Source organism: Trachurus japonicus, chromosome 16 (genome assembly GCF_045865225.1).
Source record: "Trachurus japonicus isolate A0001 chromosome 16, Traja_1.0".
In the NCBI taxonomy this organism is placed as follows: Eukaryota; Metazoa; Chordata; class Actinopteri; order Carangiformes; family Carangidae; genus Trachurus; species Trachurus japonicus.
Genome location: NC_140922.1, coordinates 17,370,245 through 17,384,948, shown reverse-complemented (window position 1 = coordinate 17,384,948; position 14,704 = coordinate 17,370,245). Strand labels below are relative to the sequence as shown.

Below are 14,704 nucleotides of genomic sequence, written 5' to 3'. Positions count from 1 at the left end.
TGAATGACTAAGGTGGGAATCCGGGCAAGTTTAACATTTACACTCATTTACCATGTTGATATAATATATACAATTATGCAATATGCCCCCCTCCCCTGGTGGAGTCTGTAATTCTGTCCCTCAGGCACACCACTCACGTAGCAGTGTGAAATACTATGTAATTCCCAGAGCAACTCGGAAAGAAACTGGATATGAAAAGGAAGCACAGCCACTCAGAACAGGCATCTTTTATAATGTAAACTGACATTCAGTGTTTCACACATGACCCACGGGTGTTAACAGCATCTAAATAATCACACAATGGCAGAGTTCAGTCTATGTTTGGAGTACAGTACGTGATGTGGCAACAGGTGCGTCACTATGCTGGAAAATGAGGCTTCTGACTGGCCAGGACCGGATGGAGGAGAGGCAGTGGTGAGTACTGTGGTCCAACAGGTGGTCTCTCAGGGTTTCCACATTTTGAGCTGTGCTGATGTTTTCAAGTAAATAACAATCAAAAAGATTACAACAAAATACTACAATACATCGAAAAGAATGATTTATATTTTTCTTTTAAATTTTAATTTCTTTACCTGTGAATGACTGGGAGGTTTTACCTTTAAGGACCCCTAAAGTCTTTAACATAAAAAAAAAATGCTGTTTGTTTTCCCTGGGTTTGACTAATAGCCTATACACTTTTTTTTCTCTTTCTTTTTTTTCTCCTTTTTTTTTTTTTTTTTTTTTACCTCCATTTATTAAATGATTGTGACAATGTGATTTATTATGACAGAATAAGTGTTTAAAAACTGGTAACTGGTACTCAGTATGTAATCACATTCCAACTTTATTTTAAACCAACTTTATTTTTGAACAATGTTTTAGAAACTGTCTACTTCAGTCAAACTTTTAAGTCTGAACTCTGTAGCAGACCAGTGTGTGTGCTAAATCTTTTCCCTTTCTTCCTTAGACAATATCACTGCATACCCTCACACCGAAACATACTGTAAAAGAAGGGAAATGAGAAATTGGAAATGGTCTGTGTGTTTTGTTTTGTTTTGTTTTTTACACATAAACATGACAACACCCTCAAAAACATGCTTACTGACATAGATGCACGTACACAGAATGAGGCACAGGTGAAAATCCTGTGCATACCCACACTGACAAACACCCCACAAACAACGAAAACACACTCACTGACGCAGACGCACACACAGTCGAGCATGTGGCAAGCAGCAGCAGCTGCTGTGTGTATAATTAGAATGTTTTGAAAGCTGAGAGTCAGACGGCAGGACTTTCACCTGCAGACTGAAGAGTTACCATGACAACCAGGGTTGAGCATGACAATACAACTTTATTCTCTCAGCCATATGACTAGCTATGGACTATGACTATAGCTTGGACCCCAAAGTGAATAAATAAGAGAAAGTGAATGGAAAAGAAAGTAAACAAAGTGTGGGATAGACACCCTCATTAAGGCTGTTACAGAAACATCCCATAGTAGGTTACATTACCAATACTTGTAACTCAATGATCACTTCACCATATGCTCAGACGTCTGGCTTTTAAACTCACTTTCCATCTCACAGTCCATCCCTTCTGTTTTGGAGCAGCCACAGCACGTGCAACTTCACAACAAAAGACTCCATGAAAAAAACTTCAAATCATCTTGTTGTTATACAGTAATATATTTGATGCTGTGCTATATAAGAAGCTTAAACACAAATACATGTACACTTCTATAACAGATCAAACCCTCTTGAGCAACCATGTCTAAGTATGAATAATTTATATTATATTTATTATTTATTTATATTATTATAAAATAGAAAAACGAAAGATTGAAGCGTATGTTTACAAATTTAGTTAGTTGGAAAAAATATAATACTCAACAATGTCTGCTAACGTCTAACCAGATGAAAAACAAAGCACTGTGAGAAAATCCTGACTTTCCTGATGCCGGTTGACAGGCTGCATCCAGAAAGTCAACATGAAACTCCATCTAGTGGACTCCACTGGGAAATGACACAGAGGTGCAGTGTATGTAAACCAGATGAGCTCTGAGCCGTCATACATCTATTTACTGAAGCAGCAGGAAACAAGAACACATTTAAAGACATATCTTAAAGTTAAGCCTTTGATACTCTTGTATACACATCAGTAAAAATATGAAACAGAAGATTGATTGCATTGCTTCAAATGGCTAGTTAAATATTTAATTGTTATGACAAATGTTACATGAGTTTTAATGTAATGTATACAGCAGAACAGTTCAGGTGGTATCTGGCATATCTGGTAAAATAACTTTGTTTTTCTGCTTAAATTTGGGTGAAATCTGGCGGTCTCTGTGCAAACATGTCATGTCACATGTCAACATATCTTTTTCACTGGAGACACTTTTATATGTCCCAGTAAGAATCCAATCCATCCATCCAATCCAGTTAAATAACTCATATATTAATTTATTGTATAGACTATAATGACTAGATAACTTGATAGATAATTTATGAATAAGGGGTGGGAGTAAATAAGTTTTACTTCTTCCCACTCCTTTTTGGATATGAAAAAACAAACAAACAAACAAAAAAATCAAATTATCTTTATTTTCAATTATTTTATTTTGTTCATATGTTGTCTTTGCAAAGTTTTTATTTGTTATGTCTGTCCATTTCTGTATTATGTTTTATTTCTTTTAACATGTCTGAAATAAACTAAACTAGAACTAGAACAAGTTCAGTTTTAAGGTCCAGGTATTGGGCGTGTCCAAGACAGCTTACTATCTGGGACACTTGGATAGAACAGAGTCATCCTTGTGCCTTTCCTGCTGTGTCATGCCGAAAATAGCTGACCTGACTTCCTTGTTTTGCGTAAGGACAATATTATATTATGGACACTGTACAAATGATTCCTACACATATTCATATGACTGAGACATTAAGCGCCACACCCCTCCTCTTTCTTTCTTAAAAAAAAACAGACATTTTCTGTGGTTTCTCATTCTTTTCTTTTCTTTTCTTTCATTCTTTTTAACATGCCTTAAATGCTTCACATTAAATGATTGATGAACATACTTACCACTCTGCACTGCTTATCTGTCCCGTTCAGAATTCATTCAAGGTGCTGCTACTCACTTATAAAGCCCTCCACGGCCACGCCCATAGTTACATCTGCGACCTCATTTACCACCACACCCCCAGCCGGGCCTTGAGATCATCTGACCAGGGCCTCCTGTCAGCCCCCCGGACCCGGCTAAAAACAAAGGGGGACCGGTCTTTTGGGGCAGTGGCCCCTAGGCTGGGGAATGCGCTCCTCCCACCCGATCTGAGATCAGCCTGGTCTGTTGATAGTTTCAACGGTCAGTTAAAAACACATCTTACAGACAAGCCTTTAAATGTTAGTTAGTGAGTTTTCCCACTGCCGATTTAGCACTGTACATTATACATACCTAAACTATACAGTGTTAAATGTGTTTTATACTGTTTGTGTGATTGAATGTCTTTTTTCCATAACGTGAAGCACTCTGTGTACGCGTACTATGATGGGTGCTATATAAATAAAGTTTTACTTACTTACTTACTTACTTTGTTTACTGTTCCAAAAAGGTATAGAAATAGGTATATATTAATGTGTTTTTGTCTGAACGGATGAACTAACACTGTTATTATGAAAAGCTCAAAATGCACACACTGTCAGTTATTCATAATGTGAAGGAATCAATCAGAAAAGTAGGAATTCAGGGACTACTACTATTAATAATAATAATAATAATTATTATTATTATAATGATGATGAAAGTGATGATAATGATGTGAAGCACAAAATAGAGGCAACAAAAGGCATGTATTGAAGTGTCTTTGTGCAGAACATGGCACACTGATCAGATATTGATCATTTGGCAGGATTTTAACCACATCACAATGTGGGACAGTAGTCAATGGTGAAATAGGCTAGGAGGCCAGAGCTTAGTCAGGGGTTAGTATGATAAAAATGACTTCAGACTGACGTGAGACTGAGTAAGACCCATCTGTTGTCCTTTGAGCATCAGCCACCACTAAATGGATTAAAGCTGCGGCACACACAGAGCTCTCATCGTGGCAGTGGTGGCATTACATCTTAAAGAAGGTGATCACAGCACAGTCTGCTCTGTTTCCGTTCAGCCAGCTGTTACTGTCTGCTGTGTGCAGTCCACCTGCTACTGCCTGGACCCCTTATTCATACTTTATTTTATGGATCTAGGGAGTGGCCTGAATGTCAGTGATGATAACTGTCATTTAGGCAGTTACTCATAATGTAAAGGGATCAGTAGGGGAAAGGCTATTTGATTTAATATTTTCATTGCGATGTAAACTGTTAGTCAGTGTGAGAATATCTATTTCTTAAGATCTTAAGCAGCACCAAATTTAATACACATGTCGACTGAATGAACGATTGAAACTAAATAATCAGAAACTAAATGCTAACCTACATAATTCTGACTTTTCTCTCACACCACGAAACCCTGATGAAACAACAGTTGTTTGTCAAAACTCAAGATATTAAAACAACACTAGGGTATGACTTCTAATTAAAAGTATTGGAGTGTTTAAAACAAACAAACAAACATCCAGTCCACAGTCCCTGTCTGCCACTTTCTTTTCTTTTGTTCTTTTAAATAATTGATTTTCAGTGACCAGTGAAGATTTCCTTGACAAATTTTCATTGAAACTTTCCAAACTACCATGAAAGTGATTGGAGACTGAGCCTTTTTGATACTTTATTAATACTTAATACGTTCCTCCATTGCTATACATTTGACCATAGTATACCCACGGTGTTAATGAGGAAGAATGAGGATGTGTAACTGTGTTTGTGTTGGACAGTTCAGTTCAATCAATATCAACATTTGCATGCAGACAGATTTTTAATCCAATACCTCCTAATGTCCACACAAACTTTGTTTTTATTAACTTCATTAACTACAAATATGACACAAAAAACTGAATAAAATAAATCCAGATGAATTTGTCTCTGAATCAACAACCACTTATATTTCCATTGAAGAATCAGTTTCATTCCAAAGACTAGTGGTAGGGAAATATTTATTTGAAAACACTGATGTAAAATACAGTAGTATTCCCAGACAAACTCTGGCACTGCGACTCAAAGAAAAAAGTTTATTGTGGCTCTTTCCACAGTCAGCATAGACTAACCTGCTGATCATTTGTTTGTTTTGATTCTGTTGACTAAATGTATGAGTCACATGAGTTCAATGTGTAAGAGGAACTAGACAGAGACTTCAGAGGAGCTATCGAGATTAAGTTAATACACTTGGTTAAAAGGGGGGTCAAGGTCATTAGACTGCAGGGAGCTGAATGTGTTGCTGGAAGGAACAGATGGCAAGCTGAGATTAGACAGCTGACCTGCTCATGGTTTGGCTGAAGGTGTTTTTAACTCCCCTGATACCTTGCAGCAAAACATTAAAGCTTTACTTGTGAATTTTACTTTAGTTCCCAGGTATGAAGCTTATTACAGTGAACATTTAATCAAATGTATTTCCTCCTTTAACAATCGTTTGTTTGCTTTCAATTTTTGTCCATCAAATTGGAAAATACAATAACAGAAGTGTAATAAATTCAGAGGTGAAGGTTTCCTATTGGAGTCATTATACATTATCTTTATCTTTATCTTTTTCTCAAAATGCATTAAGGCTCCACAGTGAAGGTGTGTTTTTTACCGTGTGGATGCCCTGGTTAATTCCCTGTGGAAATCCAGTGATTTCTCTGTGGGAAAGCAGCAGCCTGAGGTCAGATTAAAACAGGAAGAGGCCAGTTGGCCATGTGTGAGCCAGGTTGGAGTTAGGGCTTAGAGGAAGATCAGTGTCAGGGGGTATATAAACCAGCTCAAACATATAGTCTGTCACACACAAACAGTTGAGCACTGTTGACTGTACACCTAGAGTCAAGTCATCTCTGAGGACAGGACTGGTGATCACAGGATATAAACACAAGGAGGAAGATTTATTTTCTTCAAGAATCCAAAGGCAGGCTCAAAGCTCCACCACCCACAGAGGACCTCTGCTCTGCATCTACTGCACATCTCTCGTTTCTTTCGTGCTCTACTCTGCATCAGCAGCCATGGTCCTGCAAGATAACGAGTGTGACTCTGTCTTCGAGCCCCAGATCACTGTGAGTATCACAGAGCTTATAGGTTTACCTTGAGGCTGGATTCACTGCTACAGCTCTAATAGCTACTTGATGATTTCCTGTGTAATTCAAGGGTTTGTCTGGCTTTACGAAGCATTAACATTTCAGTTGGCTATAACATAGTTAACAACAGGCCCAGCTATCAGTTTGCAGTAACCATTTGGCATTAAAAATGATTTAAACTTGTTGGATACATTGTAACCTTAAACGTCTGCCCAGCAGTATCTTGCATTTATAATAATCTGAAAAAATGTCAAAACATATTAAGAAAAGGTAGTTGATGTTAACACAGTAATACGCAGTAATGCAACTGCCATTAATCATGGTGAATTGACCTCATTGGTTTGTGTGATACCAACAATCAAATGGCAGAGACACATGGGCTAATCTGAATGTGCGACTGGATCTGTTTTTGTTTCAGGAGGAGCATGTCGAGACTCCATTTGGGAACGTCCACTGCATCATGACAGGGGCTGCAAAGGCAAACCGCCCCGCCATCCTGACCTTTCATGATATTGGACTAAACCGTAAGTCTCAACCCTTAACACCACTATAATGCCTATTGACAGCATGTGCACACAATTACACTGCGATATGGATATCTACAGTCAGATCTTACAATCGAGACCTGCATCTGTACGTTCATAGTTCAGTGACGTTTTTGTTTTCTCTTCCTGCAGACAAGACCTGTTTTGAGACTCTGTTCAACCATGAGGACATGCACGAAATCCTCAGACATTTACCTGTTTGTCACGTTGAAGCACCTGGACAACATGAGGCAGCCAAAACTCTTCCTTCTGCGTAAGGAAACTTTCCTCATTACTCATCTGTTTCTCTACAGCAGACATGCGCCCATTGTAATGCTATCATTTACACCATGAATTTAACAGTGATGATTATTTTTTTTGACCTTTTCAGGTATACTTACCCTAACATGGACCAGCTGTCTGAAACGCTCCCCGTTGTCCTCAAACACTTTGGGTAAGACAGGCCTGAAATCCTTTAAGTCTTCTAGAGTTTATGTGATATAACATTTTTCTTCAGGCACTCCTTTAAATTAACCCGTGACATTTGACTGAGTGGCCTTATGACCTTCTGGCTGTGTGCTGTGCAGGTTGCGTAGTGTGATTGGACTGGGAGTTGGAGCAGGAGCCTACATCCTGGCTAGATTCGCTGTGAGTTCAAATCTCTTCTCTAAATCCCATTTGAACTTAAGACAGCGAGAGACAGCTGATCACCTAATGTGCTAAATGTTAAGAACTCTTTTCCCTCTCGTGTAGCCTACATGGTCATAAGTAAATCAGATCTATTCCAAGGTTGTTGATTGCATATAAATATGAAAGGATACACAGATATAAATATATGAATTTCATTAGTCCCCAATATGGGGCAGCATTTGTATCCAAAATCCACTGATAACTACTGCCTGTACATCTAAATAATGCTGATTGTATGTACAAGAATTAAATGAGTTAACTTTGGTGTGTCCACATGTGTATGTAGCTGAATCATCCAGATATGGTGGACGGATTAGTTCTGGTGAACATCAACCCCAACTCTGAAGGTGTATTGGACAGTGTTGCCAATAAGGTAAACAATTGGGTTTATTGGGACACTTTGGGCTCCTGTGGGGGTGTTAGGTGTGATGTTTATATTTGTCTCATCTTTAACATCAGGAGGAGTCACTTAATTAAGTTGTTGTGTGCAAACCTTTTTGTGTCTCTAGCTCACCGAGTGGACCCACACTCTCCCAGACACAGTAATTTCACACCTTTTTGGAAAGGTAAGTTATTCTCTGTAATGACTGGCCTCAGTTATCATGACGTGGAAACATACTTTACAAACAAATGTATATTACATATCAAACACAGAATGTCAATGTCCTACTCTTTTTCAGGAGGAGATCCAGAACAACCATGACCTCATTGCTACATACCGTCACCACATCACAACAACCATGAACCAGTCCAACGTGACCCAGTTCTTCCACTCCTACAACAGCCGCAATCCTCTGGAGGTGGAGAGGCCTGTTCCTGGAGGAACCATCACTGTCAGGACACTCAAGTTAGTACAACACACACATGTACACACACAATACATACAATCAATTAAAATGTTATGCTCAGTCAAACACCATGTCTTAACTTATCTGTTTATTTGTGTTTTAAAGGTGCTCCACTCTGCTGGTTGTAGGAGATAATTCTCCAGCTGTGGAGGCCGTGGTCGACTGCAACTCCAAACTCAACCCCACCAAGACCACACTGCTTAAGGTAACTGGACAGTTGACTAAAAAAAACAAAACATATGCATACAAGTGCACCCAGAATTAACTTATACTGTTATGTAGTGTCAGTTTGTAATTGCTCGAGAGTCTAACTGTTTGTGTTTTGTCTTTCTAGATGGCTGACTGTGGAGGACTTCCTCAGGTGGATCAGGTAGGCTGTGACATTTTATTGGCTATTCTGCTGACAGCATTGTTGTATCGTCTCTCCTGGTTGGTTAAAAATACATTTAACACTTTTCATCTTTCTATCCACAGCCAGCCAAAGTGATTGAAGCCTTCAAATATTTCATCCAGGGCATGGGATACTGTAAGTAACAGTAACTTAACCCTTAAACCCTATTTTAATCATAAATCCTTGACTTTCTGAGGGTTGAATAATCTCTAAGGTTGTAAAGATTTATACAATATGTAGATGCAGAATAGTACAAAGCTTTCTCTGCTCCTATTCTAGTGTCTGCTGCCAGTATGACCAGACTTCGCTCACGGACGACCTCCAGCTCCAGCATCACATCCTTCGATGGCTCTCGGAGCCGCTCTCACACCAATGAGCTGAGCCGTGGCCGAACACACTCACAAACCACCGACGAGAAGCGTGGGCGCTCACACACTGACATCTCCATGGACAGCATTTCCAACAGTAACACGGAGCACAGCATCTCAAAGTCCACTGAAGTGACGTACTAGAGTGCATCCTGCCCTGAATCCCATGCACTTAATTATACCTCATTGTCTTTACCCAGCTCTGTCCTTCAGTCTGTCTTTGTTTTCCACTCTTTACCTCTCTTCATCTTCATTCAGAAATGCCCTTTCAACTGCACTATCTCTAGCTGAAAGATCACAGATCATACCTCCATGTGTCTTTCCTCCAGCCCTGTCTTCTCCCTCTCCAGTTGTGTCTCTCTCCCCCTGTTTATGTCCTCGTCTTTGTCCACTTTACCAATTGTCTTCTCCTTTTTTTTACCCCTTTGACCCTGATCTGCAGATGGTCTTATTCTCTGATAATTATAATGACACACAAATTGTAATGGCTGGATTGTGTTCTTTGAAAAGTTGTTGTGTGTTTATTTATTATTCAAGTGTGTATTCATGTATAATCACAATGTAAAGACACTATTTCCTAGCATGAAACCTGTATATTCATAACTGTAGGAATGTGTATTGATATGCAACTGTCACAGCTGTGTATTATTGACTGCAGGAACGTGTTATGGACATACTACAGTAGTTTTTGGATTTTCTTTGTATGCAAAACTGTACTTACAAAAGATGAATTTGTGTAAGTGCTATTTAAGTGCTCTAAATCAGTAATTAAACATTTTACTGGAAACAAGCAGCTTGCATTTCATTTATTCAAACCATGCATTACAAAACAGAACAATGTAACGGTTCCCCCAGGAGAAAAAAATCATCAAGTAGCCTAACATTATATATTTCTAAAAGATAGATAGATAGATAGATAGATAGATAGATAGATAGATAGATAGATAGATAGATAGATAGATAGATAGATAGATAGATAGATAGATAGATAGATAGATAGATAGATAGATAGATAGATAGATAGATAGATAGTACCACCTTGATTTAACCACTAGATGGAGCTCTTTACTCTTTCTCTTTCATCATCATCATCATCATTTGGATTTACTCATGTTGCACTGACTGAATGATATATTGTAGTGCTTTTCCAGCTGCATTTAAATCACACTGATTTATTTCCTCTGGTCCAGCATCTGAAAGTCTTTTAATATCACTATCCCAGTATTATGGATCTTTTTTAATATCACTTGTGGGTCATATTTAGTTTGGTCCTTTCTCAGAAGCATGGATTAAAGTGCGTTGTGTAACAGTTTGTCCCCATCCCTGACATGCTCTCATATCCCATTCTTTCACTCTTTTCTACTTTTTGTTGCTGTTGTTGGTCTGTTAATGATCCCTGCATTCAACTGTTCTCATGTATGAAAATTAAAAAAGAAAGATTAAAAGAATAATGTAGGTGTGAAAATAACAAATCGAGTGTGAAATAAAGGTGGGCATGTGAATGAATGAATGGATGGATGTTTAAGTAGCAGACACAGCGCCATTGCTCCTCCTCAAACCACTTGGAGAAATATGGGGGATACAGGCAACATCTCAACAGCTCTCTCCACTGTATAGGCCTGGCCCAGGGTTGATTGATTTACCATTTCCAATCTCTCCAATGCTGTTTAATTATATAGAATAGTATAATTTCACAATAAAATAATATGTTTTTCCCAACAGCTGCCAAACTGTCTGAGCGCCAAATGCATAAATGTGGGGTGGCCTAGCGGGTAAAACGTAACTATGATATCGTGTGTTTTAATCCACTTTAGTGTCACCCTCCCTTGCACCATAATATGCATAACTCTTTTATGTGAATAGAAATAATCTTTGTGTCTGCCAGCATTTTTGTGCATAAGATGATGGTAAGGATATTAGCTGCATGCATGAATGTGTGTAGGTGTCACTGTGTGCGTAGGCCGTCAGTAGATGGATTGTTTTGAGCTGAAACTAAGACAGACAGAGAGTAGACACATGCAGATTCAAGAGAGCAGTCAGCATCAAAGTCACAGTCATCTGTGCGTGTGTGTGTGTGTGTTTTCATTTCAAAGCCTCTTTTGTTTAGTTTACATTATGATATTATGATAAATAATGCATGGCAGAAATCTCTTCTCTCTGATTTCAATTAAACATGAGCAATCAGCTATAGCACCACTCTAGTTTTTTACCTACGATCACACACTTGGTACATCGGCCTCCAATATCAAATTCCACAAAATCTGGCGGTGTAAGGTTGAATTGGTGACTGCTCTGCCAGCACAGCGATTACCTCGCCCAAAGTGAGATGGACAAAATGGAGAGCAATTTAATGTCAGCTTCTCCAAGCAGAGTGTCGCACAGTGAGATAATGACTGTTTTGTTCATAGACATTAGTGCCCCCCCACTACTTTTATCTCCTCACCTCCAGCATGGCACTTTTGATCACTAACTGCAACTCAGTTTACACAACTTTTTTTATTCAACTCCATCACCAATGAGGCAAACAGCCATTATTACAGATATGATAATCTGACAGTGGCAATGAAGGGTATACACACTTTGGGGAAAATGAAATCACATTAATGCACACACCTAAGTATGTGTTTTCACAATGTTTGACCCAGTCATTTTTTTGTTAAATGGTTATTTTACAGCTCTTTTTACAGCTAATGTCAGTGATGGTTGATTAGGATGTGAGCAATGTAATTTCCATTACTGTGTAGGCTATAGAGGAAGGACGAAACCTTGAACCTCAATAATACCCAAATGAAATAGCATTTAATACATTATAAAACATAGGCCTAAATTTGGTCTATAATATTATATTGATCATTCTACAAGTCAGTTCTATGACTTGTCAGTAGGCTATAGTGCATTAAATGAGGCATTGTATAAATATTGTGTTTGGAGAGATAAAAACAAAAGATGATGGCACTGTAGCCGGAGGCAGGTGTTTTTTTGATAATGTCTTTTTATTTCCCCATATTAGGCTACATAAGCCTGTTAACAGGCCTAGCTATTTAATGTTTCCAGAAGAGCATTATTCCCTGTTGAAAATCCCCTAAACACGATTTAAGGTCATGAGTTTGAGCTGGATAGCGTTGCCCTTCATGGCATCATCATGTGGAGGCTATTATGAAATAAGGGTCGTTGATTAAAATAAATAAATAAATAAATAAAACACATGTGGGGACCCTTGCAGTGTGGTGTTGGACACGTAGGGCCCCTCTCCTCCTGCTGTCAGTGAGCTGAGCCCTGGCTGCCAGCTGCAGCCATGTTGGAAAAGCAGCAGCAGCAGCAGCAGCAGCAGCAGCGGTGCTAACGGCTCAGCTAACGTCAGTGGACACCGACAACCGAGCACGGCGCTGTTGTTGTGGACAAAAACAGACAGAGAGGCAGAGAGAGAGCAAGACAGAGGGACTCATAACTGGGGGAAAGATACAAGCCACCAAGCAAGCAAGCCGGCTCCTGATATCAGCTGTGTTGTGTGTGTGTGCGGGTGGACATTACAGCCAACACTGACGGGAAGGTGCTGCTCGGTCCGGGGCACGGCGGAGGAAGGTGCGGCCGGGCACCGGGGGGGCTGGAGCGGGTGAGTTATTGATCTTCTCTCGGAGGAGGCGGGTTGAGTGGGAATAGCCCACTGTTAGCTGCGCTAGCTTAGCATTAAAGGGGGGGTAAGGCATACACACATACAGATACACACACACAGAGAGAGAGACAATGGGGTTAACGCCAGTGCCATAAGCGGGGTGTGTTTCAAGGAGCTGGTGTCGGGATTTATGGGGAAATATCGCGGAGCTGGAGGTGAAGATGTGAAGATTTACTCAGTGATTTTGGACCCAACGGAGTTCATTTGTATTCCTCACAGACAGACAGAGAGACAGACAGTGGTGCAGTGGTCGAAACCACCACCACCACCACCCCTCCACCCCTCCACCTCTCCTCTCTGATCCTCCGGTAGGTGCAAAGGTCCAAGCCAAGGAGGATTTCTGTCATGCAGAGCGCTTTGGTTAGCAGCAGCAGCACAACATCTGTGTTTTGTTGAATAACGAGTTGCTCTGACTTGAGATTTCATCGCTGCAAGACAAAAAAAAAAGGGAGGGAGAGCAGATCTGACTTAACCTGAGCGTCTCAAGTGTTTTGGGCTTTGCTGTGCTTTGCTTTGCTTTGCTCGCTGCCTTGTCAACCACAATCTTCCACACTTACCGCTGTGGTAGGCCGATTGAAAGGTATTAATTTTTTAAGCAAGTCTGGATTTAGGATCACATATTATTGCTTTATTGCACGCTGGCTGGGATTGAACTAATATTTAGGTGTGATGGTCAAAATGTACTCATGAATTATGGCGTCTCAGTGTGTGTGACCAGCAGCTCTGTGAACGTGAGAGTTTCTCTTTAGGTTGTTTTTTTTGTGTAGGTAAAGCTGCTCAGTCATGGCTCTTACAGATATGTTTTCCTGTAATCCTTTACATGTCCTCCAGCAACAATAACAAAAAATAAATAAAAGGGGTTAGGACCCCACAGATGTTTTGGCTCAGATTGTGGATTGTGATATTTAATAGCAACCTGAGATCATGTTATTTCCAAATACAAGGCAGTGATCAGCTTCCTTTTCACTACCTAAACTCTAAATTCATTCATTTTTTAATCATCATTTAGGATGTGTTTTGTCCAATTCCTTTAAAAAAAAAAAGAAAAAGAAAAGGGTCAAAATCGCCTTTTCTTGTAATTGCATCATGAAGAGATTTCACTTCCTGGCAGTTTCATTAAGTCACTTCCAATGGATGAACACGGCTGCTTTCCTGTGTCGATATTATTGAAACACTAGTTAATGTTTGCCAGATTGCTTGTCCAGTCAGTGCTGCAATTCATGACTTTTTCCCACTGTTGTCCTCACGTATCCAGCTAGATACATCGTAAAAACCTGACTCATGTATGATCAGTAGGCCTATTGTCAGCCGTCTGTCTTTTTCTTACGCTCCAGATTACTGTGCCCATGTGCAAAATGTGTCTCACATAAATTGAATTTGCAAGTAAAAATCCTAATTTTTCTACACTCATTATTCATAGAAATGGTTAATAAGAGGGCTTGCACTTAACAGTGGCCTTGTTTCTCTCTATCTGCCTTGCCTCTTCTTCTTTTACTTCCACTAATCTGAAGTGGCAGGGATGAGGAAAGCGGCATTGAGGATGGATCGATGTTTACACCTGCTTGTTTTCAGTCAGGGGCAGATAAAGATGGGAGACAGACTGGTGGATAAGATCGGAAGCAGTGGAAAGAAGCAGTGGGGGAGGCCGTGCGAAACACAAGCTTATAGGAGAAGGATGAAGCTGTTTGGAAAAGAAACTCAGCCCCTCAGGTGTGTCAGTGTGAAACAATCAGTGGGCGGGTGTTTTCCCTCTTGTGTAAGTGACAGCATACAGTACAACTAGGAAGTGGAGGGAGAGGAACATACACAGGCTTCTGTGATTTTAGCAGAGGATCGGTCCTCCCCGTACCGACTGCCAACATGCAGTTCTGGGATTTCCTGGGCTGCACCAATGGAGGTATGTACGTGTGTAGCAGCGGCACCGGCTCTGGCTCTGACTGGGAATGCGTTTTGGCTGGGATTATTGACTGGTCTTGTGTATGGGTCCTCTGTGCTTGTAGCAGGCAGGTAGAGAAACTCTGGCAGGCTGAGAGGGCTGGAAAGGAA

At 40.0% G+C, this 14,704-nt stretch overlaps 2 protein-coding genes across 17 annotated transcripts in view; both read left to right on the top strand.

The window, feature by feature from the left end:
• The first annotated feature begins 5,885 nt into the window (after window positions 1-5,885).
• On the top strand, window positions 5,886-9,681 carry LOC146972254 (protein NDRG1-like). The gene is made up of 12 exons (XM_085802275.1): window positions 5,886-6,143; window positions 6,583-6,688; window positions 6,842-6,962; window positions 7,080-7,142; window positions 7,276-7,336; window positions 7,665-7,751; window positions 7,888-7,944; window positions 8,059-8,225; window positions 8,332-8,431; window positions 8,561-8,596; window positions 8,701-8,752; window positions 8,897-9,681. Exons 1-12 carry the CDS (start codon window positions 6,093-6,095, stop codon window positions 9,127-9,129), a joined length of 1,134 nt encoding a protein of 377 aa, XP_085658401.1. The 5' UTR covers window positions 5,886-6,092; the 3' UTR covers window positions 9,130-9,681.
• A 2,534-nt stretch (window positions 9,682-12,215) lies between these two features.
• LOC146972253 (focal adhesion kinase 1-like) overlaps window positions 12,216-14,704 on the top strand; it is a 61,742-nt gene continuing 59,253 nt past the window's right edge. For 3 of the 16 annotated variants that reach the window (XM_085802264.1, XM_085802260.1, XM_085802270.1), the window contains exon 1: window positions 12,693-12,966. Coding sequence is in view for 7 of the 16 variants with exons in the window: in XM_085802254.1 (XP_085658380.1) it covers window positions 14,519-14,555 (37 nt within the window). In the remaining 9 variants the exon portion in view is untranslated. Of the gene's footprint in view, window positions 12,599-12,692; window positions 12,967-14,432; window positions 14,556-14,704 lie in introns of those variants that run through there. The other 13 variants (XM_085802265.1, XM_085802268.1, XM_085802257.1 and 10 more) reach the window with 10 other exon arrangements.

Bases quoted from the DNA above. Each gene is read 5' to 3' on its own strand.
- LOC146972254 (XM_085802275.1), top strand. From the start codon at position 6,093: ATGGTCCTGCAAGATAACGAGTGTGACTCTGTCTTCGAGCCCCAGATC. The intron at 6,689-6,841 runs GTAAGTCTCAAC...CTCTTCCTGCAG, and splicing joins TCATGATATTGGACTAAACC to ACAAGACCTGTTTTGAGACT. The intron at 7,337-7,664 runs GTGAGTTCAAAT...ATGTGTATGTAG, and splicing joins ACATCCTGGCTAGATTCGCT to CTGAATCATCCAGATATGGT.